The following is a 23,982-nucleotide window of genomic DNA, read 5'->3' as shown; positions in this document are numbered from 1 at the left end:
TAAACTCGTTGAGCTGTGTAGAAAGACGGCGAAAGAAATGTTGAATTGCGCAACCGTAAATGTTAAAAGTTAAAACACGTACTCCTTTCGTTTGACAAGCAAGCCGCTGATGAAGTCTTTAGCGTCGTTCGAGATTGCATCGAAGGCTTCGTCCTCCAGGTCGTAATCGGCTCGAGTAATGTTGGCGAAGGTTTCGGCGTCGTTGTCGCCCATGAATGGCGACAAACCGGTTAAGCTAAACATTTACAACCTTGTTAACTACGTAACGAATTCCTAGAGATTGCAGTCAAGCATCTTGATCGCTTACAGGACGTAACAGATTACACCGACGCTCCACATGTCCGACTCGGTACCGATCGGTTCGTAACTTATTATTTCTGGCGGAATGAATTCTGGCGTGCCGAAAAGTACTCTGATCGGCGTGTCTGGCTTGAGGGTCTGTGCTAGACCGAAGTCGATGAGCTTTATTTGATGGGAAGTTCGTGTTCTGCACATTATATTCTCGGGCTGTAAAGGAAGTGAATTGAAGGAAAATTAAGAAGATAATTTCAGCATTGTCCGAACAGCAATCTCACACTTTCCTTGAAAAAGTGTTTTCCTCTTTTACCTTCAGATCCAAGTGCACCACTTTGTTCTGATGCATATATTCGACACCCTCGCAGATTTGTCTCATGAACAGTATGCTGTCTCTTTCAGTCAGGGTGAAATCGTCGGCAACCACCCTCTCGAAAAGCTCGCCGCCAGAAATACTAGAGTGTACGTTTTATAAGTTAGTAAGTGTGAATTTATAAATCAAATCAAAGTTGAATTTAATTTAACACCGAAGCTTACTATTCGGTAACCATCACAATTTCTCGAGGGCTTTCGAAAGCAGCTGCCAAAAGAAGCAGTTTCGGATGCCGCAACATGTTCATAATTCGAATTTCCTCTCGGACTTGCTCTCGATCCTTCGTTTTGATGGTCCTGACAAATTTCGCCGCGAAACTTGTACCTGAAGACTTCTCGACCACCCTTCTTACAGTTCCGTATCGACCTTTACCCAACTCCTCCAATACTTGGTATCGATCGTTAAACAATTGTCCATTCTCCATTTCTACGATTCGAGCTTCGAACGGTGGCTCGAATTCTGGAAACAACAAATACTTTCTTCGTTACAATATACAGACATGCATCGTTCAATTTCATTTTCTTCTTCTTTTTTTTTTTTTAATGTCGCATCGACATTAGCGACGACGGTGCCATTAGATATGTGTGTAGTAGTTTATGTTTTTGAGATATTTTAATACTTTTTGTATGTCATTTTGAGAAGTCAGGTTTATGTTTGCGTTTCGATTCCGTATTTCTGTCTTTGGTTCATTTTCTTACAGTTCCCTCAGAGGAACAAAACTTACATTCCAAAACAAAGATTAATAATAAGACTTGATTAAATTAAAAATTTTAAAAAATGCCCAATGTCCAAATTTTAAAATGACAATGTTTAAAATGTCAAATTTCAGCAAAGAGATTGATATTTAAAACCTTGCTGCGTTTCTTGACTGAATCAATCGCATTCTTCTTTTACTTTTTGCAAACTCAAGTTCGAAGAAAGAGATGAAATCATCTCATCTCAATCTTCGTTCAAAAATTACTCAAACTTTCTATTCGCCGAGGCGACACCGATTCGAACATGAAAATCCGAAGAAATGAAATATATTATCTCGTTTACAAATTCGTATTTACCTTCCTCGTCGTTCTGCAGACACGTTTCCCCTTCCTTCGGAATTTGAACGAATTCAGATTCCTGTCCAGGTTCGCTAACCCCGTGGATGTTTTCAGCTCTTACACGGAAACGGTATCTCTCACCAGGTGTCACGGTCTCTGTTTCAACGGTTGGTATCGCGAGGCTCAGCGAGAGACAGGATTCTGCGATCGTCATCCAAGTGTTTCCACCGGCACGGTTCATTTCCACAGTGTAACCGGTTACTGTGCAACCACCATCGTAGGGAGATGACCGCCAGTTGATGGTCGCTGTCCCCGTGGAACAACATACGTTCGGAATACCTGCTGGCGGGTCGGGTGGACCTGTGAAAAAATTCGCGGACTTGTTTGTTTAATCTGTTTCATCAGAAATTATTACACGCGACTAATTTTGACAAAAATTGCGAAAGTTAATGTAAACAGTGGATGTACACTCTGTTGTTCATGAGTCACATAAATCCGCAATATATTGAGATTAGGTATGAATGAATATTAAAAATTGTTAAATGAAGTTGATAATTATTAGAAAATTATATGAAAATATATTTATTAATTTATCATATATTTATATATATTAATAATATAATAATTAATAATATATTTAATACAAATAATTGTAATATTAAATAATATTATATTTATAATTAATAATATATTTAATATAAATAATTAAAATTTATATAATATTTATATAAATAATATAAATAATAATTAATAATATATTTAATATATTTAATATAATGATATATTATATATTTATTATATTAAATTAATATAATTTATTAATTTATTATATAAATTACATATTTATTTCAATTATATGAAAAGTAGATTGCAGTATGTTTTGAAGATTTCATTACAGGCTATCTTATTAATTTTTCTGTTTAAACGTGTTTCGTGACTTATGGAAAGAAGTGCTCCAAATTTACTAATTACAGCTTTCAAGATTGACTCAAATCTATATCTTTACGAGACATTTATTTCACTCTATAAACATTACAACGAGTGATTTACTATTTCGGATACTTCGTACACTTTTATATTCTCTGCACTTTTGCTTATTTAAAATTTTCCTAAGTGCATAAACAAATCAAACTTTGAAACAAATTATTCAAAGTATAACTTATGTCTACCTCCTATTTTTAAGTGTTTCATATTGCGAGAAACATAAAGAATTTCTAGTTATAGTCCCTTTGAGTAGAGTACAGCTTTGTAAGAAGACTTGGAACATATGTCGCCTCGGTGGTACCGTTTGTTTTTAAATTGGCCAGTTTTTCTTAAATTTATTTGCCGCTAAAGAATGTCTCAAGGGCGTCACGTTCAACGATCGATTTGAAATTATAAACAAGAACCGTGCAAACCATACTTTTCCTCCTTTCGATTCAACCTCGCCAATCGAACAAATTAAAGTTATAAATCTCCGTACAACGTGCAACGCATAAAGATGAATTAACCATTTCCACAAAAATTTATGAAAAGACTTTTACTACAGAATATCATCCTCCGCAAGTGTTGTCATCGCGCCGCATGTGACAACGATCGATTATTACGCGAATTTCATACATCTTTTCGCAATCATGTTTTTGACAGCCAATAATATAGAAATAACTTTTCATTACCCATTCTTCCCCGAAAATTAACTTCCCCTTCCTCCTCGACGAAAGAACCACACGACAAACAACTTTGAAAATTGTTTCGAGCACTAAACGAAACCGCAACGTGAGAATTTCTCGGTGTTTCCGGCGCGGCGAATCATTCTAGACAATTATCGACTTGCTCGGGCTTCCACGGCGCACGCACGTTTTTCAGAACTGGTTTGTTTCATCGTGATCCCGAGGAAAGAGGAAGTGTAGACGAAGCTGACGGTGGGGGAGGTGGAAGTAGAATCGAGGGAAGGAGGAATTGTTGCGCGATACGTCACGTGAGACTGTCGTCTGCCTTGTACATAAGAAGCGGAATTGGACCGTGTGACACGCGCTTACGCACGCGGAACAATGGTCGTCTCGTTCTAAATTGCGTTTCCAGACACCGACGTGTACGACAAAATTTCATATTAGTCGAAGTCGTTCGTTCAAATTGGGTCGAAAGCTCCTTTTCGATTCTTCGTCACTTTCGTTTCTCTCAATTTCGTGAAGATATTTACACGATATGTGTTCACCATTTTACCATATGCTAATTACTCTGGTCTTTATGTATATTAAATTTTCCACTTCTTTAACAATATTTTCGTATAATTACAAACATTTGGTACTAAAGAAAATGAAGAATAGATCATTTTCAACTCTGTTGAAAAATGATTCATTGGAAAATATGGCTACGTACTAACATATTTTGTAGCCATATTTTTGAGAACTCTAGAGATTTCGAAATTAGCGAAAACATGATTATTTGTCTCCTTTCATTCCTACCAGAGGCGACAAATTTCGAAATTGATTAATTACATTTTTTGCGATTCCCCACGTTCCTCGCTTTATACTTTTTTTTTCAGAAGTTGCAACAGGTTTTGAAATTTTAGAATTACTTTACTTCCACGAATTCTTCACACTTTCTCAAAAGAGAAGCTTTGAAATTAGCTTTGGAATGATTGGTTTCAAAATAATTGACAAGTTCATTCCTACGATTGCTCGCTTTACTTGCTTCCACGAATTTTCTCAATTTTTCTCACGTGTGTATTCACTGTCAAGTATACTGTCGTGTATTAATTAACAATGTTCTACAAAAATTCTATTATATTTACTTTTCTCTCGCGTTTCTTTTCTATTCTGGCAATATTAATTTTTATGGAAGAAAATAGAAATAACAGATATAGGAATCACATTATAACTTGTAGCTCATATTTAATTATGCTCTGCAAGATAACTTCAAACTGTTAATGTCCCTGATACCATAAACTATCTTTAATTTCATACAGTTTGTAGACGGAAACACAGACATGTGTTTTGTGCTACATACATGAGGTCGTAAGTTTAAACGAGTGATGTAACACTGTTCATTTCAAAGCTCTGTACACAGTATTTTATGGCCCTTGATTATGCAGACAGTTTGAACAAGTGTGTTTTATTTCTACTTAAGCCTACATTTACATAAAAAATATCAATGTAATTTTTTTACAATTTTATATAATTATTCGTACGTGACTAATGACTTGTTGGTTAATTCTAATTATTAAGCAGTATCGTTGGACTTTGGGAACCACAACAATTTAAGCCTAAATAGGTACGTAATTTTATTCTCTGCTGATATGTAAAATATAATAATAATGTACATAATATAAGGATATATATATATATATATATATATATATATATATATATATAAAATAAATATTATTATTTATTATATAGAAATTTTTCACTCTAAAATCCACAATTTAAATAATCAAAATTTTAGTAATCTAAAATAAATTACTGCAGCCATCTACAACCCAACGGTACTACGTTTGAAGATTAATATTTCTTTCACGTACCTTCGACGGCGACACTGAAACACCGTCGATCTCTTCCCAGTTTATTTTCCACGGACACCTCGTATTTTCCGGCATTGTCAGCAGTCACATCGTCCGATATCAAGCAAGACACTCCACCGCCATAGGTGATCGCAGTCTTTTTGTTTGCACTCAACTCTCGACCCTTTAATAAAAATTCTCGATTAAATACTTGATTGAACGTGAGTAACTACGGATAGCTACGAGCGACTACGACTGACTGATCGACGCTCATAAACGATTCTACGGACATACACATACATAAACTCACTCACATGAACGACATATAGAGGCACGTATCTGTTAGTTGCTATATTTATGTAATTGCAAATAATCGTACGCGATTATACGGAATTAAATACGTCACTGAAGTCCCAATTTTTATTAAGATACAATTAGGTCTTGTTAAGGTGATATTACTGTTATCTCTTGAGTATATACATAGTGACTCACGAGAGTGTTTGAATATTTATTACAGGAAATTTATGTAAAGTAACTAGCTGACTAATGTATACGTGTGTATTAAATTAATTCGATTAAATTGTAAATTCAAGTAAAGAAATGATCTTTTAATCCTCTAAATATAATGAGAGTTTTATGTTTTGTGCAGTCCGTAAACGAGATACGTTTCTTATATATTTATCTCGACAAATTTATTTAAATGATACGTAATATGTAAAAGTTACAGGACAATCGTTATTTACATAATATCGTCAACTATATCGAAGTATATCGATATAACATAAATTGACAGTTTTAAATATTCCGACTTCTGTGAACCCATACGTTCGTAATAAATATTTTGTAACTTCTTACTCATCAATGCACTCGCGATATAGTCATGTCCTGTTTTAACGCCAATGAAATTTACATCACATATTTATGAAAGATTTCAAGTACTTTATTTCCGGACAGATATACTGATTTCATTTAACGAACTGACGATACCACGCGAAGAAAGATTGCCTTGTCCAGCAAACAGTACTGTCTTTAATCGTATCAAGAACAAAAATCTTCTTGTATTTTGTTCTCTAGCTACGTCGAACACGTTCGACAGAGAAATTTGAAGAAAAAAAGAAAGAAAAAAACAAGATACAAGTGATATTCACCGCTCGAAGCCACTTGACGATTGGTTCCGGATGGCCTCGATACGTGACCCTGAGGACTACTCTGTTTCCACGGAAAACCGTGACGTCAGCCGGTACCTTTACAATACTAGCAGCCACGAATTCCTCCGATCTAATTGCAACTTTCTCCTCTTTCGCCACGATCGCTTCGCTCTTCTCCGCGACTGAACCCTCTTCCAACTCTTGCAGAGCGCTCTCCGTGCATATTATAGGCGTATCATCGTGCTTATTGTAACCATCCTGCATTTGTTTCGCACCGTTGTCAGTCTTACGCAAGTCAGAAACCTCCGACAAACTGCGCACAGCTTCCTCTTTGTTCTCTACTAATTTCGATACTTCGGGAGATTTTCCACTGGAAGTATCCTTCGGCTCTTCCTCGTCTTCCGACGACGACGAAATCCCCCGTCGGCACACTCGTTGAGTAACTTTGCGCTCAAACTTTTTGGAACGAATGTCTTTCCTTTTGTTGGTCGCCAGTGTTTTCCCGGCGTCGAGCGACGGACTTGGAGGATTAATTTTCCTCGCTGGCGTAGGAGATTGTTTGGGACTCGGCGTAGATCGGAGAGGTAACGAGGATGATCTGGTTCGTGCAGGGAACTCGCATCGTTCATTCCGTGGGGAAGATGGCACGTCTCTTGCCCTTTTGAGTGAATTGTTACGGCTACGAGTAGGAGGTTTCGGTGGTCTTTCATTTTTAATTTCGCACGCGTTATGGTATGTCGAGCCTTCGAAATTTTCTACTGTCCGACTTAGTCTTAATTCTGCTGTGCAACTGATTGACGGCCCCTTTCCAATCACAGACGCAGTGCAACGAATCTCACCGGTATCTCGCGGCTGTACATCGTGTATCCTAAGAATGCTAACGTTATCGTCTTTTTCAATCTGAATGCAGAAGAAGAGAGACGTAAGGAACAAATTACAAATGAAAAAAATATTTAAATTACTTCTTGAGTGGACGTACCTTGCACCTTGAATTTCCTCTGGCGTCCTTTCCGTTGATCGTCCACATGATCTCCATGGGTTTTCCACATTGTACTCGAGCACAGAAACCGACAGTCTCGCCTTTGAATGCGATGACCGACACTGGGGCTTTCGTAAACTGTGGCGCCAATTTCGGAATGCCTTTGTAATCTGTGCAGAAAACAGAATATACTTACAATATTGGACATGCTTCAAGTTGCTGTAAAATCTCTGAACAAAAATGTTCGAGAAAATAATAAAATTGAAATGTTAAAGTAACAGAGAAGCTTCAAACGAAATATAAATAAAAATATGAAGATGTTATTAAAAAAAAATGTAAAAGAAAGTACTAATGCAAATGTCAAAGTATAATTTTAAATTGGTGCACGATTGAATCCTCGAACGAGATGCACGTAGAAACACTTAAGAGACGTCAAATATTAAATATTTAATTATGAGAGATATCCTGTCTGAAGTGTTGCATGAGTCATATCCTGTAAGAATGAATTTTCAGATAAAATTTTACCTTGAACAGCAAACAGGCCATTGCTGGATACTTCTCCGAAATTGTTGCGAACGAGGCAAGTGTACTCGCCAGCATCTTGTGGACAAACATTGGACAATCTCAAAGCGATACCACCATCGCCATATACGACGTATTTATGGTAATTGTTGTCAGGTATCTCACGACCGTCCTTTAACCAAGTCACCGAAAATGGTGGTGTACCTGACAGACAAGATTTCATATCCGTTGAATCATATCGTCGACCATTTACATTAATTGGCGCGATTAATTTCATCCCTTATAAGTCGAAAGAATTCATCGCAGGCACATTACAGTGTCACACTGATCAACTCCATAAATTGACAAGTGGATATAACTCTGTGACAGTGAGTTAGCCATAGAATTTCAGAATTATTTATGGCGTTATATATTCATAGAAATAAGTGATTCAATGTTTGGGAAATTGAACATTAACTGTCAAATAGTTAAGAAGTGAAATGGAAATTTACAAATTACAATTGCTCGGCTCGACTTTTGGAAAGTTCGATAAAAAGTGGAGGACTCTAGAAATTTACAGATCGTGAGAAAATTGACTTATATTATTTATTATATTTGTATATTATATTGTATTGTATTATTATATCTTTTTTTTATTATACCCGTGAGTCTCGTTTGAAGTTCATAACAGTGACCTTCCATGACGATCGACTCCTCTGGAAGGGACTGCAAAAATTTCGGTGGATCCTTGTCGCACGTAGACGGATTGTAAGGATCAAGAACGGTCACCTGTGATTATGAAAATAATTGTTTCCCATCGTGAGAGAAAAAACATATATAATTTCTCGCAGAATGCACAAATACACGTAATTAGCATGCGACTAAGATTATTTACCTGACAAGAATTCTTCGTAGAACCAAGGACGTTCGTTGCCACGCAGGTGTACTCGCCCGCGTCGCTCGCTTTCACTTTCAAAATTTCGATTTTCGCAGTTTTGCCGTCGAAGTACCTTTTTATTCGAATCGATCGTTCCAACGGCCGTCCATTTCTGAAATCGTTCGTTTTTCAAACGATTTATTATATTCTCGTTGGTCGCTCTGTTTAATTCATTTGAAAAGAAAGTACGCAAAGACTGTGCCACGTGTCTTTGAAAATCATTTGTGTTCTCTCTTCCTACACACTTGACGCGATTTGTGACTGGAAATGGCGATTCTATTCTAGGAAACTAGAATTTATTCAATTCTGCCTAAATTACACGATTCGAGATCGACGCAGAAACAATTAGATAGCTAACCATTGTCGCAAGATGTTTTAGACACTGCGAGATTTATGAATTTTTGTCGTTGGATAGTGAAAGACAGGCATGGGAAACTAAAACGTTCTTTGGTCTTGAGATAAAGATCTTTGAAGTCTCAAGTCTAACTCTTTGAGTCCGAAGATGACAATAGCGAGATGCAACATTATTTAGCTAGCTTGAAATTATATCCTTCATAGTTGTGATTATGGAATGAATCCTTCTCTCTTCGTTACATTAAAAAAAAAAAAAAAATAGTGTATAAAACTATCCAATTATAGTAGAAAATTAATAAAAGTAGAAAATTAATTTTATTCTCCAAGAACTGTTCTTCAATTTCACAAGTTCGATCGAGTAGCCACTTTTTAGTCAGACTATCGAAGAAATAATCTACCATATAATAACTTTAGTAAGTTTCTTGCAATGTAGGAAGAGTTAGAAATTTGCCTGAACAGTTTCATAATGAAATCATCGAAATAAATACCAATTGTTCGAGCGTACAGACGAAAAAATTTTACCTGAACCATGTTGGTGTTGGACTAGGAGTTCCTCTGATGCCACAATCGAGGTATAATCTTCCGTTTATTCTGGTAGTCGTGTCTAACAGACTTCGGCTAAATGATGGATAGGTTCTAGGCGATGCACTTCTGGTTCTGATTGTTCTGGCAACCGATCCAAGTAACTGACGATCTTTCTCAACAAATAATAAAAATTATAAGAATTAATAACAGTGAATATTCTACGGAATATCCATTTAAAAATCAATTGTTGTACGTACTATTACGTGGCTATATAATTACGATGTCGCAACTATTAAACTTTTGCAGATTTTTACGCATTTGTAGAAAATATACACAAATATAATACAAATATACATACAAATATAATATATAAATATATAAGCATATAAATGCGTAAAATATTCAAGATATAGTACTTGTTATAATATCTAACGAGTGAAACAAATTTCTGTTTGATTTCTGTTTCATTTTGTTTACAAAAATTTAAACTTCCGTGTGTAAACTATACTTGAGCAAGAAGAATTTTCAATTTGTCTAATTATTACACCCCTACCAAAGTTTTACCCTTGTAATATAAAATATTAATAATTAACGATATAAAGGATAAAACGTACTTATTACTTCCAGGCGAGCACTGGCCTCAATGCGACCATAATCGTTCTCCACGATCACTCTGTACAGTCCGGCGTCTTCCTGGGTCACCTCGACGATTTCCAGTATCTTCACGTCGTCTCTTTCCTTTATCGAAATTCTCGCAGTCGGCGTGACGATTATGCCATTTTTGTCCCATTTCACCCACGGAGCCGGATGGCCGACCACAGCGCATTGGAATCGCACGGTCTCCCCTTCCTCGACCACTCGATTGTGCGGCACCGCGTAAAATTTCGGTGGACTGATCTTTGGCCGTCTCGACATCGACCTGCTTCGTGGGAGAAGCTGCGGAGACCTTAACTCTCGACCATCTGCAATTGTTGCATTTTCCTTTCGATCTCGTCAATACTCTTCAGCAACAAAACAACGAGTTGCAATCAGCAATAATCCCATTTTTAATTTCAAAAAAAAAAAAAAATTTCTCCACGTAATAAAATTCACTTAATTGACCTAATCAAGCAGCGTTCAATAATAACGAGGTAAAATTATTTTTTCTTTTCTATTATTATTATTGAACGTTGTTCCATTAAGTGAATTTTATTATATAAGGAGAAATATATTTATTGAAATTAAAAAAGGGATATTATTATGGGTTACAGTTACTACTTATTTAAATTGTCTTCATTGTATATTAAAATTAACATTAAAATTGAACGAGAATTAGTATTGTGGATTATAGTTATTATTCTGAATTTTACTTCAAATTATTGTTAGTGGTGTGTGTTTTCCAAAAGTTGCAAGAGTCTGACTTGACCAATCTGCATTTTATCGATCAATTCTTCACACATACGTGAAACTGCAGGAGACAGAGTCCTAATCGGTGTCGAGCGTGGCGTCGATCTTGGTGTAGATCCTGCCGACAGAAGTCCTGCGGGCCTCGTCAATCTTTGGCTCAGTATACTCTCTTTCCCTTCGGGCACTGAAGCGCATTGAAACAAAATGATAATTTACAAACACGTAGCTCTCCATATTCTTTCCTCGCGAGTATTTCAAGAACGTAGGTAGCAAACGCGTGTCTCATCATCGAGAAATATCAGTAAAGGCAGAATCTGGCTGCACTCGATAGAAGCGATTTACATACATTGCAGATATACAGTAGTAATTGAATTAAATTTGAAGCGAAGGTTTCACGTATTTGTATCACTTGGCGTTTCCATATTGCCTTATTAAACGATCGTGAATTAAACACGAAATTACCATCCACTATTAGACACGCTGACGTGAATGCTTTCCCAAGGTCGTTGTATGCCACGCATGTGTACTCGCCCTCGTCTTCCGGATATACGTGCTGGATGCACAGGCGTGCGGTCTCTCCGTCGAATTCAGCGGAGAAATCGCCCCCCATTTGGAGAATCTAAACGGTAAATATTAATTGTTGTAAAATTGTTGTTGTTGCGTTTCTAAATTAGCGTGTAATGGCGTGATATTATTATTTAACCGTAGATTTTATTATTTAATTGTGTTTACATATATAAAAATTTGTAGTATAATATATAAAATATAATATTAAAATATAAAAATATATAGTATAATATACAAAACATAATATACTTACATTCAAATATAAAGTTATATTAATTATATATATTATATTAATCTAATATTATAATATTATAATAGTATTAGTATATTAATTTAATATTACAATATTAATTTAGTACTTAACTCTTCGGAAAGCAAATTGAGAATCCAATTTTTTAATTTACGTGCAAAAGTATCCATAAAATACCACAAAGGTGTATGTTAGATATTTCATATTCTTCGTGTATCGTCCTTTTCCTCTAAGTAGGAAACGAAACCAAAGAGGAAAGCGAATTAATATTAATATTTACCTTTCCTCCACGTTCCCACCGCACTAATGGCTCCTCGGGAGTGGCGTGTACCTTGCACTCAAGGGCAACAGCATCTCCGTCGCAGCATCTTAGATCTCGCAGTTCCCTCGTGATTACCGGCAAAGTCAGCACCTTTCTGCCAAATCGAGAAATTCGTCATTTAGTAAACACGATCGAGAGAGTCGCTTGGCCAACGTTAAATGATCGTTTCGCAAAGTTACGTGACTGGTGTCATGCCGTGTAACAAAATTTTACCTACGTGGTATAATCTGGAATACACGAATGTACCACTTACCCGTGCGTGACCCCTGATTTCTTCATTTTCTCCTCCTTGCCTTGACCTGAAAGCATAATACACGATCCTTTCGTCTAAGCAAATTGTCCATGGTGCTTCGTGCTTCTTTCGAATGCTAAGGAGTTACCTTTCGCGTAGATCTGCAAAGATATCACGGCTTTGGCCTCCCCATGGCAGTTCCGCGCTATTACGGAATACGTTCCCGTGAAGTCGAGTTTCGCGTACGGTATTTCCAGCCGGTACTGAGGTCCTTCGCCGACCAGCCGGAAGTGGGCTGCGTCCCTGTAGTAATCAGGCTGTAAAAGAACAGTGAAAATTAAAACTAACAGAGAGATTCATAAAACACAGATTGAAGTATTAATAATCGGGGGTAAAACAGTGATTCACGAAATTATTCGCACGATTGAGAGAAATTTAATTTGTTAATGTAGGTCGTAATCTTTTTCTTTAAATTTAATCAGAGAAATTTTATTATTAATAAGTTTAATTTATTGATTTATAAATATTTATTTATTATTTTAATAATTTATTGTTTGTTGTCTTTTATTTATTCGGCATATTTATTTAGATTTGTTGAACATGGAAAATTTTTTATAAATTTTAAAGTTTATAATTGTAAATCAATAAATTGTTTTAAGATTATTTATACATTTATTTCCAGTAAATTTATTTCTTTTAATTTAATGATTTACTTAAATAGTTAAATGAAAATATTGAATTGTGCCTTCAAAGATATAAAATTATTTTAAATTAATTTGTAAGAATATTAATTTTTAGAATTATATTATTTTTTATAAGTTTAAATATAATACTTTTAAGAATTTATCAATAATTATCGATAAGAATTTATTATTTTTTGGGATGATGAAACTGTAACTGGATATTTCGAAATAAAAAGTATCTATTATTGGAATTAAAAAGTTGTTTTTTTTTACTATTCATTACTGAATTATTATTCCATATATTTTTACATTCTTGATCGTTTGAACAATTTTATGACTCACTGGAGAATGTAGTCAATTACACAGAATTTAAAACAGAGCTCAATTTATTGATATGAAAGTTCAGTCACTGTATGATTAAGTGAATTCCTGTTGAATTTAGTTATTTAAAAATGACTTCCTATTTTTAGAATGAAAAATCATAGACAGGACTTTCTCTCTCTCTCTTTCTCTCAGATCAGTGGAACCAATCACAAACCATTCAAACTAATGTACAATTTTATAAATAAATAAATGTATTTCGCGTTTACAAACAGATCAAACGAAACAACACTCTCGTAACATATTTCAGAGGATAGAAATCTTTACCAAGTCGTCACCAAGCGTCACAAATGCGTATTCGTTGTGTTTATCAAGACGCACTCTGCGATCTCGCGCTACTGAACGCAACTTTTTATTGCTGACTACGATAACGCGTAATCTGAGTGCGTGCATAAATATCCAACGCGAACTCACGCCAGAAGAACCATCAAAGTCGAGAGTAGAAACATCATTTAGAAGTTTTGATTTCCTGTTGACGGGAAGTGATCTCGAAATGGAAAATACTGACATTTCCGTGACTTTCAACGCCCACATTGAGATCACCCCTTGTGATTCGACAGTCGGCTACTTTTATCGTTTCTTTGCAAAATCTAGAGATTTTTCATCTTGCAAGAATTCTCAATATACTTATTCCCACGGTATACTCTTTTTTTGACAAGTAGAATTATCGTTGTCATCGTCCGTTTGCAAAATTTTCAATTTTCACTCTAGTTTCTTCTACTTAATTTGCAAATTTTGTAATGTCCTTCGAGCACCGTGCCGATTTTCTCCAATTTCAAGTGAACATCGTTCAGAAATTCAAAGGTTTGGCCGTGGAATTGAACTGACAAAATGTTCTAGATATTTAGAGATGAAATCGGGTAGAAAGAGAAGGAAGCGTTGATAAAAGTGAGACGGGAACCGTCTTCGTCGGGGCTCTAGTCCATATAGGGAGCGAAAGTTGAAGCAGATCGTTCGAGACTGATCTCGTTGCTCGTATGACACGAGTGCCAACGCATATTACCCTTCTTTTTTTTTTTTCTTTCTTTTTTCTCTTTTCTCGTCGCTAATTGCGCGTCTCTTTGTCGGACACGCCCTTCTTAAACCCTCGAAAATTAAGGTCGCCGAGAAGGAATGGCTTGATTGTTCTTTTTTCTTTTTTTTTTTTTTTTTTACTGGACAATCGTAAACATCCGACTTTCAATTGCACTTCATTGTTTTCGATCTACCACCTTGGAATAAAATAATTCCCTTAAATTGATTTAATATCGAGGATATTTTTCCCTGTCGTCGACAAGTCTAAGTTTAATGCGACAAAAGGCTCAAAACACGTAATAACAGGATTCGATACTCAGTGTGGAGAAACATGTCAAACACCGAAACCGACTTTGATTTATAGCGGCGCGGTTGTCATCGCGAAATGAAGTTTTCAGTATCTCTAATGCTCGAACTCTCGAATCGTGACATAATGGATCTTCTGAGACCCATCTGTCTTTCACCTGTCTCGGTTCGCCTACGATGAAATTTATGCGGACGACACTTCCCGTTACGGAAGAGAGGCGCCATAAACCGAAGCAGAGCCGGCTACTGCAAGGACTTCTTCTTGCAATGTCATCTTATATAGATCTATATTTATGCGTGTAAAACAGATTGCCGACATAAAGGAAATCTGCTTGCCGATGAATGCGTAGGCGAGTAAAAACTCTGCGCCCCTGGCAATAATTTTGTTTTTTAGTTGACAGAGTGTTATTTCAGATTATTTATATATAAATAATAATAATATCAATAATAATAATATATATATAATTTTTATATTTGTATATTTTTATATTAATATATAAAATATATAATATGAAATATATAATATATATAATTATTTATATATAATAGTTAATATTATTTATATTATTATTAATATTATTTATATTTATATATAAATAATATTAATATCAAAAATTTGTGCAGAAGTCTTTTTATTAAGATCACATAGAGATAACATTTTTCAATTTCTACTAGGATATATACATATATTATTGAAATTATTGAAAGTATATTACTGAAATTATATATATATATATTATTATTGATATTATTTATATATAAATACTCTGAAATACTCTAAAATATAATAATATATATATAATTTTTATATTTTTATATTTTTATATTAAATATATATATAATTTTTTATTTATATATAAATAATATTAATATCAAAAATTTGTGCAGTAGTCTTTTTATTAAAATCACATAGAGATAACATTTTTCAATTTCTACTAGGATATATACATATATTATTGAAATTATTGAAAGTATATTACTGAAATTATATATATATATATATATATATATATTATTGATATTATTTATATATAAATACTCTGAAATACTCTAAAATATAATAATATATATATAGAATTTCAATAATAATAATATATATATGTATAATTTTTATATTTTTATATTTTTATATTAAATATATACATAATTGTTTATTTATATATAAATAATATTAATATCAAAAATTTGTGCAGTAGTCTTTTTATTAAGATCACTCAGAGATAATATTTTTCAATTTCTACTAGGATATATTTAAATGACAGATCAGTGAAATATTTACTAAAGTTCGAGGTTTGATTTTTATGACTTTTTGTCAAGCTCAGATGAAAAATTAATATTCTTCACAGAGCACTTTGTCACGTCTAATTATTTTAACGATTTTATATAACTATCGTATTATAATAACAAAAAATTCACCTCTGTGATAGATGGTCCTATACTTGAATAATAATAAACTCTTCTATACGCACAATATTAGTCAAAATAAATAACTGTGACGATTCGTAATTAATCTCAGACGAGAAATTACCGTTGTTAGCAAATTAATTCGTGTAAAGATATTTTTATTAAATGCAATCGAAACATTTGACTTCGAAACTATTTGAACCACCCATTGGCAAATTTCCCAATTAAAATTCGACAGGCAAGAAATGTTCGCGATTTTTTGAGCGACGAGAATCGGTCCCTATCGCGAAATCGTCGCTCGTTTCTCCCCGTTTAGCAGTTGCAGCTGCACTGAAAACAAACTTGGACGTATTTGGCGGTGCACATTGGTAGTCGTGACGCGTCGCGTCCCTCCGATCGCGCGACGGAACGTAAGAACGAGAGAGGCAACTCGGACTCGGCCAATATTACGGCGACCAGGCGCTGACATTCGCGCTTAAGCGTCGACCAGTTCGATGAATGTCCTAACGAACACCGCCGAGATCGACGGATGACTCACGCCGCGGAGATCACGGCTTCGAGATCTTACAGATCTGATTAGATCCTCGATGATATTTCAATAAACTCGGATCGAACCGCATAAAAGTTTCACCGATAAAAGTGAGAATGGCGCTATCATCAAACGAGAGAGAGAGAGAGAGAGAGAGAGAGAGAGAGAGAGTGATATTGAGCGTAATAGATTTGTAGAAATTGAATTGGCTAAGTTAAAGGAGCGTGGGAATAATATAATTGTTCGATCGAGAGAAGGATCTTTTTTAATGCAAATCAATATCATTGTGACTGTCATTGAGAAAGTGGAACTTGTACACAGAAATTTGATACTAGAAATGTCAGCGTGGTGAAAATAATTAATTTGCAATTTTTCATCGAAACTTTTCAGATTTACAGTTTAATTTCTCTAACATATCAAGTTTGCACTTTAATCACGCGTTTGACAGCTCTAGTTTTAATTATTTTATATAATTATCTGTCTAAATATTTGATATATTTTCGCGCATTATGAGCATTCTGTTCATAATTTGCATACATTTAAGTTACTTTTTGTAGTTATGTAAAAAACACGCTTGGTTTAAATATTCGATTTGCTAAATGTAATAAATTTATGCACGAAAGAAGTCGTAGAAGAAAATATTGAATAACATCTGCGGGATTCGTGAAAATGTTTATACGAGTAATATCATAGATTTATGTAAATTTGACGTCAAGTAGAAAAGAAAACATCAGCTGTGGAAAATGCAGAAAAACGAATTCGCAGACCTGTGCAAATTTGGTATTGAATAATAAGAACCATCGAGTATTGTTTCGAAAATACATAAATAAAATAAAAATATTCGCATGTTTTTAACTACTTCGGTGTTTGTTTTCTTTTTCAGTAAATTTACTTAATTAGTATCTTATATTTTAGAAAGAAGAAACATAACGGTAAAATTGATAAATATGAATCGAGTTTTAGATTGATAAGCTAACTCTTGTCACGTAATTATTACATACATACCAAACAAAAGTTAAACTTTGCGTCTAATTCAAAAGCAATGAAATTTTGCAAAATAATGGTCAAAAGTTACCATCACTACTAATCGTTGAAAAAAGAACTTGCGAGTGTAAATAAATTTATCCAAAGAAGAATCCTAAAAATTGCAACTCCAAAAAAAAAAAAAAAAAAAAAAAATAAAAAAAATCCTTAAAAAAATATATCAAACTCAACGTCAAGCTAGATTGTTGTAATTCTTCTAATATCTCAGTATCTCAACATTTCAAAAATAATGAAGAGATATTTCAAAAGTACGCGAAATAATGAAATAAAATAGAAGAATTGGTTTCTGCTTACGTTCTGAATTTCCACATCGAATATATCCAAATCCAAGATAGAAGAATCAGTCGATAGGACGATTAGTGCTCAAAAAAAGACAGCTCAAAATATCACTTCCTTGGTCAAGAGATTTTCAACGAGTACTCGGAGTAGTTTGAACAAAAAGTATCCATGTCACTCATCGATCGTAAAAGCCAGGATCTGGAGGAATCGTTGGAGGAATAGCTGTTCGTTGGCCAAAGACACGCGACGACTGTTTCGCCGCCGGTGCTTTTGCACTACCGATCCATCGACGAAGAAAGTCGACTTGATCGGGAAAAGTGGGGAGTCTCTTCTCTGTACTCTTTTCATTAATGCAGATATATCCCCCGTGACGCGAATATATACTATACATGGTCACTCTTCCGGCTTCCTTTTCGATTTTGCACAAATCCGAACTACTATTTGTTTGGCAAATATACTTCTTGTATTATTTATCTATTGTTATTTACTTTTTTTTAAATATAAATACTATATTATATATATGTATATATTATATATAAATGATAATGATATACTTGTATTTATAGTATGAAAATTAAGTAATTAAATATACAAGCATATTTAATTAAAAATCTTCATTATTAACGCTTCCGATTATTTTTCATTTTACTTTGAAAGGATGTTTAGCGTCATCGTTAGAGTGACGTCAACGTATTTAAAATTACTATTAATTAGCATTCGTTGGCCGTGGTTTCGCGCGTGCTATCACCAGAATAGACTCGAAAGTGTTGGTACGAAAGGATCATCACACGAACACGTGAGTGGAATTTGGGAAATAATTATGTCGTGTCGAACTGGTAAACGTTCTTCACGTCAAACTGAACCACGGCTAATTTTTCTTCGTTCGTCAATAATGAATACAATAGAATACGATCCCCGTTTCAGATAACAATACCAACAGGGTAGATAACTATACTGAAGTACACCTCCGTTCATAAGTATTAGGATACTTGCGAAAATTTCACTGTATTGTAATTGCAAAATTATCAAAATCCTTAAGAATTTTTATTTCACATTTGATGCAGGTGAAAATAAATGAATTCTTTTTCAATTAATTCTCATTCAATTCATCATCAAATTTTTCAACAGGATTCCGACCATTATTCGTTTATTATAATTCTATAATATTTCGCAAATAATTTCAACTCCTTTTGCACCGAATACTAAAATATAATTAATTATTAACCTGAATGGTCTGAGTTATTGGTCGCGTTTTGTGTATATAAAGAATTGAATAGCATAATAGTCTCGTTATATTCATTAAATTCATTGTACTCTTTCAATGCACGAGAAGAAGATATATTTAACTATTATAAATGGTTTAAAAATTACCGTGTGTCATAATTCAAATTCTCAAGAGTTTGACTCAGACACATTGCCTACTATGATTATTTAACTATTTAACTATCGTCAATATTTTATTATTTAATATATTATTTATTATTTAATTACTATATATACCAATTAATATATAATTTAATATATTATTTATTATTTAATTACTATATATACCAATTAATATATAATTTAATATATTATTTAACTACTATATATACTAATTAATATATAATTTAATATATTATTTAATTACCACGAATGATTTAAGTATTAGATCGAAGCACGTGTGGAAATTCAAATGCCCAAAATTTTTACTTAGACAGCTATGATTTCCCTTAGTGTTTCAATATTTCTGAACGACAGTGTAGTTCGAAGTAGTTTCATCCGTTCAGTGATCAGACCCGCAGTAACAAGATCCCCTGGACGATTCCCATTGTTATTGGGACCTTCCAAACGATTGAGCAATAAATTTCTCTCTTTCTCCCGGAGCCGGGTGTCTAACCTCACTTACTGTTACCTTTTAAAGTGCCGTCCAATATCAATGCCGTTTCCCCGACGCATATAATGCCTGGCCCATTTATGGGCATAATGCGGTATGTTACGTTGTCATTTCTTTTTCGCAATCACCTTGACCCACATCATGGATCAGCACGGCATTAGGGACACGTCATTTCACCAATTGCACAACGTCTCTCTTTTTCTTTTTCTCCGTCGTTCCCTGTTCATTCGATCAACCACCCGCCGATCTACAGACCTCCACGCGATACAAATCGATTCGTGCGAAAGATTCGCTTGAGTTGAAATTTTTTTTCATGGAGTTCGATCTGATTTCTCTTTCAATTTTCGGTCGACGTTGTTTTGAGAAGATTGGGAAATAACGATGATGATTGATGAAGAATCGATAAAGTTCAAGGAGAAGTCCATCAATTTTGTTTGAGAAACGTAGAACGTGTTATGTGTTGGTCGTGTGACGAGTGTGTGTCGTTGATTTTGTTTCTATAGTTGCGATTTGTGTATTTTATTTTAATGATTATCGAACTGATGCATATTCGAGGTTCAAGTTTCAAATGAATTTATGCAGAAGAATTTGTGTGACGCGTGAAGGAACGTTTGAAAAAAGAGCAACACTCACTTTGAAAGTTCTTTAGAGTTGTTTTGGAATTATTTTAAATAGAAGCTCTTTAGAGTTGCCTCAGAGAGAAATTTTCTTCAATATAAAAAAATCTCGTTTAAAATATCAAAATATAATTTTATATTTCTACGCTTTTGTATTTTCTTTGTATACGTTCAAGATGAATTCTCCTCACTGAATCTCTCGTAATAATTATTTTCAAAAGTAAAGATAGTAAATTCTAAATCAAATTTCAGATATTTAAAATACCTCAAATAGTGCCAAAACTCAAGTTCCTTTGACGCGTAATTTAAATATTTGAAATATCGCTGAAATTATACAACATTGAAACTGAAGCAAACGAACAATCTTACCCTGAGAAAATCTCGCAGCCACATCACTTCCGGTTTAGGATCACCGACCACCTCGCATGATATAATGACCGTATCGCCTTCAATCGCCTCGGTGGACAGTGGCTTCGTGACGAAAAGTGGTTCCCTCGAGTATCTACAAATTTTTATCAAAACTAAATACAATTCATCTCGGTTATGTAAATGTAAAATGATCTTCATTCCGGACGGATTATCGTGAAGAACGTACGGTATGTCTGGCATAGGCGCAATCGTCACAGTTGGCACTCCTTCGACGAACGTCTCATCGTCTTGCGTGCCAATAATGGATACTCTCGTTGAAGTCTCGGCACAGCCAACCTCGTTCGTAGCTGTGCAACAATAAACGCCGACATCCCTTTGGGTGACCTTGGCCAAGGACAGCTGGACGGTACCATCGTGGTTCAAAGTCATCACTGTTCTTCTGCTCGGCCGTAAACGAATTCCATCGCGATGCCTGAACAAATCGATCAATAGACGTTAATAAATAAGATATTCATAAGATATTAATTTTTTTTTAATAATAAGATACTATCAAAAATATTATTGCAAATAAATTATTTTAAATAAGATATTAATTTTTTCTTTAATGAATAAGATATTCTACGCTTTCGATGGATATTAATCTTTTTTATAAATAAGATATTCATAAGATATTAATTTTTTTTGACAATAGATTATATAAAAATATTATTGAAAATAAATTTTTTTAAATAAGATATTAATTTTTTCTTTAATGAATAAGATATTCTACGCTTTCGATAGATATTAATTTTTTTCATGCTTCATTCACAGATTCAAGTAAAAATTATATTGACATATCTTGTTTCCGGATACGAAAAAGTTAAATATAGGCTAGAAATGAATTTGTTTTAATTCTTTTTTCAATTTCACTGTTATAACTTACTGCAATTACATCGTCGGATATTTTGTCCTCGATTAATCTCAAAATAATTATAATAATATTAGTGTTACAATTAAAAAAAGTACTTTCTTCTTCTTCTTATTGTTATTGTTGTTGTTGTTATTGAAGCGTAAAAAATTTGTAGATTTCCAGCTTACCACACAATGCCAACACTGGGATACGCTTCTATTTGAGCTGTCATTCGCAGATCTTCGCCTAATTTCATGGTGTACGCAGCATCAAGGCCACAGAGAAATTCCGGAGCGATGTAAGCGCGAATTCCTTTGTCTACCACCAGGATACATCGACAAGACACCGAACCACTTGCGTTCTTCGCCATTACCATGTAACAGCCAGAATCTTCCAGCACCGAGTGGATAATCTCCAGAGTGTAGAAGTTGGAATCGTTGTTCCAAAATACGTGACGCTCTACGGAGGAAGAATGGAAATTTAATCTGAAATTGAAAATCGTACGAACAAAGAGGAAATATCGGCGAGATGTACTTACCATCTTGACGAATCTCGTCGGCATCCTTATACCACGTGACTTCTGGAGCCGGATTTCCTGTCACTTGACACGTGAGTCTCACCGGGAAGGATACTTGGACTCTTCTGTCTCGAAGTCTCATTGTGAACTCCGGTGGTCTGTCTTCTGTTTCGTCTCCCAGGGCTCTGCGTATTGATACGAAAATAGTATATTATCCAAATATTCAATAATATTATATTGTATTATTATATATTATAATTAATAATACATAATATATAATATAATAATATATTAATATTTATAATATTAATGTAATAATATTATAATATAAAATTATTAATATATATAGTAAAAATTATATATATTGTAATTATATTATAATATATTATAATATAAAATTATTAATATATATAATAAAAATTATACATATTATATTGTAATTATATTATAATATAATTTATGATATATAATAAATAATATATTATATATTATACTATTCAAATATTGAATAATATAATAAATTGAAATTATATAATATATGTTCAAGTTATTTGAATAGGAAAGGAAATTATAGGAAAGGAGATTCACTGATTCCAAATTAAATTTCAGTGGGTGTTACAAATTTTGATACGCTATATAGATTTTTATTTCATATTTTTGATCTTTGCTCGAAGATGTCGATGTTTTTTGGAAAATCTATAGTTATACCGTGGACGTTTATGCAAATTTATAATTAATACAATTATAGGAGGGGAATAGAATATTCTCAAAAGAAATTTATATTACTCTGTAAATAAAAATTTATCTTAATCTCTAGATATTTTGTGTATAATATATATTTTTCTAGACAATGTATCTACACAAATATCTATAGTTTTTAAATCATCATTTTAAACATTGATCTCGTATCGATCGTGCATACCTCGATCTAAGTTTCTCATCAGCCTCGATAATTTTCGGGTCGTTGACAACCAGAACTCTAGCAAACGACGACACTTTCCCAACCGAATTACCCGCCTCGCAAACGTATCTTCCACTATCGATCTCCTGAACATTCTCAATCGTCAAGCAACACTTGGATCCACTGTGAGAGATCGACAATCTGGCGCCACTGTTCGGATTGATTTCTATCGATTCGTAGTACCATTTTATGTCCACCTTCGAATCAGCTCGAATCTACAACGTTTCACAAAATAAATCTGTTGCCGCCTCCTGACCAATTGCCGATTACGTGTATTGCGAGTTCAATGGCAAACCGACCGGAACGAAAGTAGGTTGATCCTGATTGACCAACGACAGCGTACTTGCCTCGCATTCTAGTTTCACCGTGGCCCCCTCGAGGACTTTGAGCTGACCAGGAAGTATCTTCGTGAACTCTGGAAGGTCGACGGTCTCGTTGACCTTGACAGAATTCGTCATAGTGACGGACTCGCCCCATCCATAGCGGTTCCGTGGCGTTACTTGGAACTTGTACTCGCCACCAGGTTTCAGATTGAACGCGTCGAACACGTTTATTGGTGTCATGCCCAGCTGAAAGTGCACGAAATAGAAGATAAGAAAATCAAATTTTTATACATTCAGGTGTAAGATTTTTTTCATTTTCATTAACGAGAAATGATAGATTTAAAAAGTAAAAAATTATGACAAGTTGAAGCACAGTGGCATCTCTTACTGTATAGAGTCCTCAAGGA

General features: G+C 34.2%; 1 protein-coding gene across 2 annotated transcripts in view; it reads right to left on the bottom strand.

Moving 5' to 3' along the window:
• Positions 1-23,982, bottom strand: part of LOC122536947 (titin homolog) — a 50,090-nt gene that overhangs the window by 2,885 nt on the left and 23,223 nt on the right. For both annotated transcript variants that reach the window (XM_043669743.1, XM_043669744.1), the window contains exons 12-35: positions 23,600-23,821; positions 23,214-23,467; positions 22,313-22,476; positions 21,963-22,233; positions 21,112-21,357; positions 20,886-21,018; positions 12,532-12,700; positions 12,405-12,450; positions 12,110-12,245; positions 11,475-11,631; positions 11,068-11,196; positions 10,241-10,588; positions 9,624-9,795; positions 8,706-8,859; positions 8,473-8,599; positions 7,835-8,035; positions 7,310-7,479; positions 6,331-7,230; positions 5,204-5,366; positions 1,720-2,061; positions 832-1,126; positions 608-749; positions 308-507; positions 83-235 (exon numbers count right to left, since the gene is read on the bottom strand). In XM_043669743.1, the coding sequence (XP_043525678.1) occupies positions 83-235; positions 308-507; positions 608-749; positions 832-1,126; positions 1,720-2,061; positions 5,204-5,366; positions 6,331-7,230; positions 7,310-7,479; positions 7,835-8,035; positions 8,473-8,599; positions 8,706-8,859; positions 9,624-9,795; positions 10,241-10,588; positions 11,068-11,196; positions 11,475-11,631; positions 12,110-12,245; positions 12,405-12,450; positions 12,532-12,700; positions 20,886-21,018; positions 21,112-21,357; positions 21,963-22,233; positions 22,313-22,476; positions 23,214-23,467; positions 23,600-23,821 (5,294 nt within the window). The remainder of the gene's footprint in view (positions 1-82; positions 236-307; positions 508-607; positions 750-831; positions 1,127-1,719; positions 2,062-5,203; positions 5,367-6,330; positions 7,231-7,309; positions 7,480-7,834; positions 8,036-8,472; positions 8,600-8,705; positions 8,860-9,623; positions 9,796-10,240; positions 10,589-11,067; positions 11,197-11,474; positions 11,632-12,109; positions 12,246-12,404; positions 12,451-12,531; positions 12,701-20,885; positions 21,019-21,111; positions 21,358-21,962; positions 22,234-22,312; positions 22,477-23,213; positions 23,468-23,599; positions 23,822-23,982) is intronic.

The sequence above is a fragment of the Frieseomelitta varia genome, unplaced genomic scaffold (assembly GCF_011392965.1).
Source record: "Frieseomelitta varia isolate USP_RPSP 00005682 unplaced genomic scaffold, Fvar_1.2 scaffold_88, whole genome shotgun sequence".
NCBI classification, from domain to species: domain Eukaryota; kingdom Metazoa; phylum Arthropoda; class Insecta; order Hymenoptera; family Apidae; genus Frieseomelitta; species Frieseomelitta varia.
This window is presented reverse-complemented; position numbering and strand designations above follow the sequence as displayed.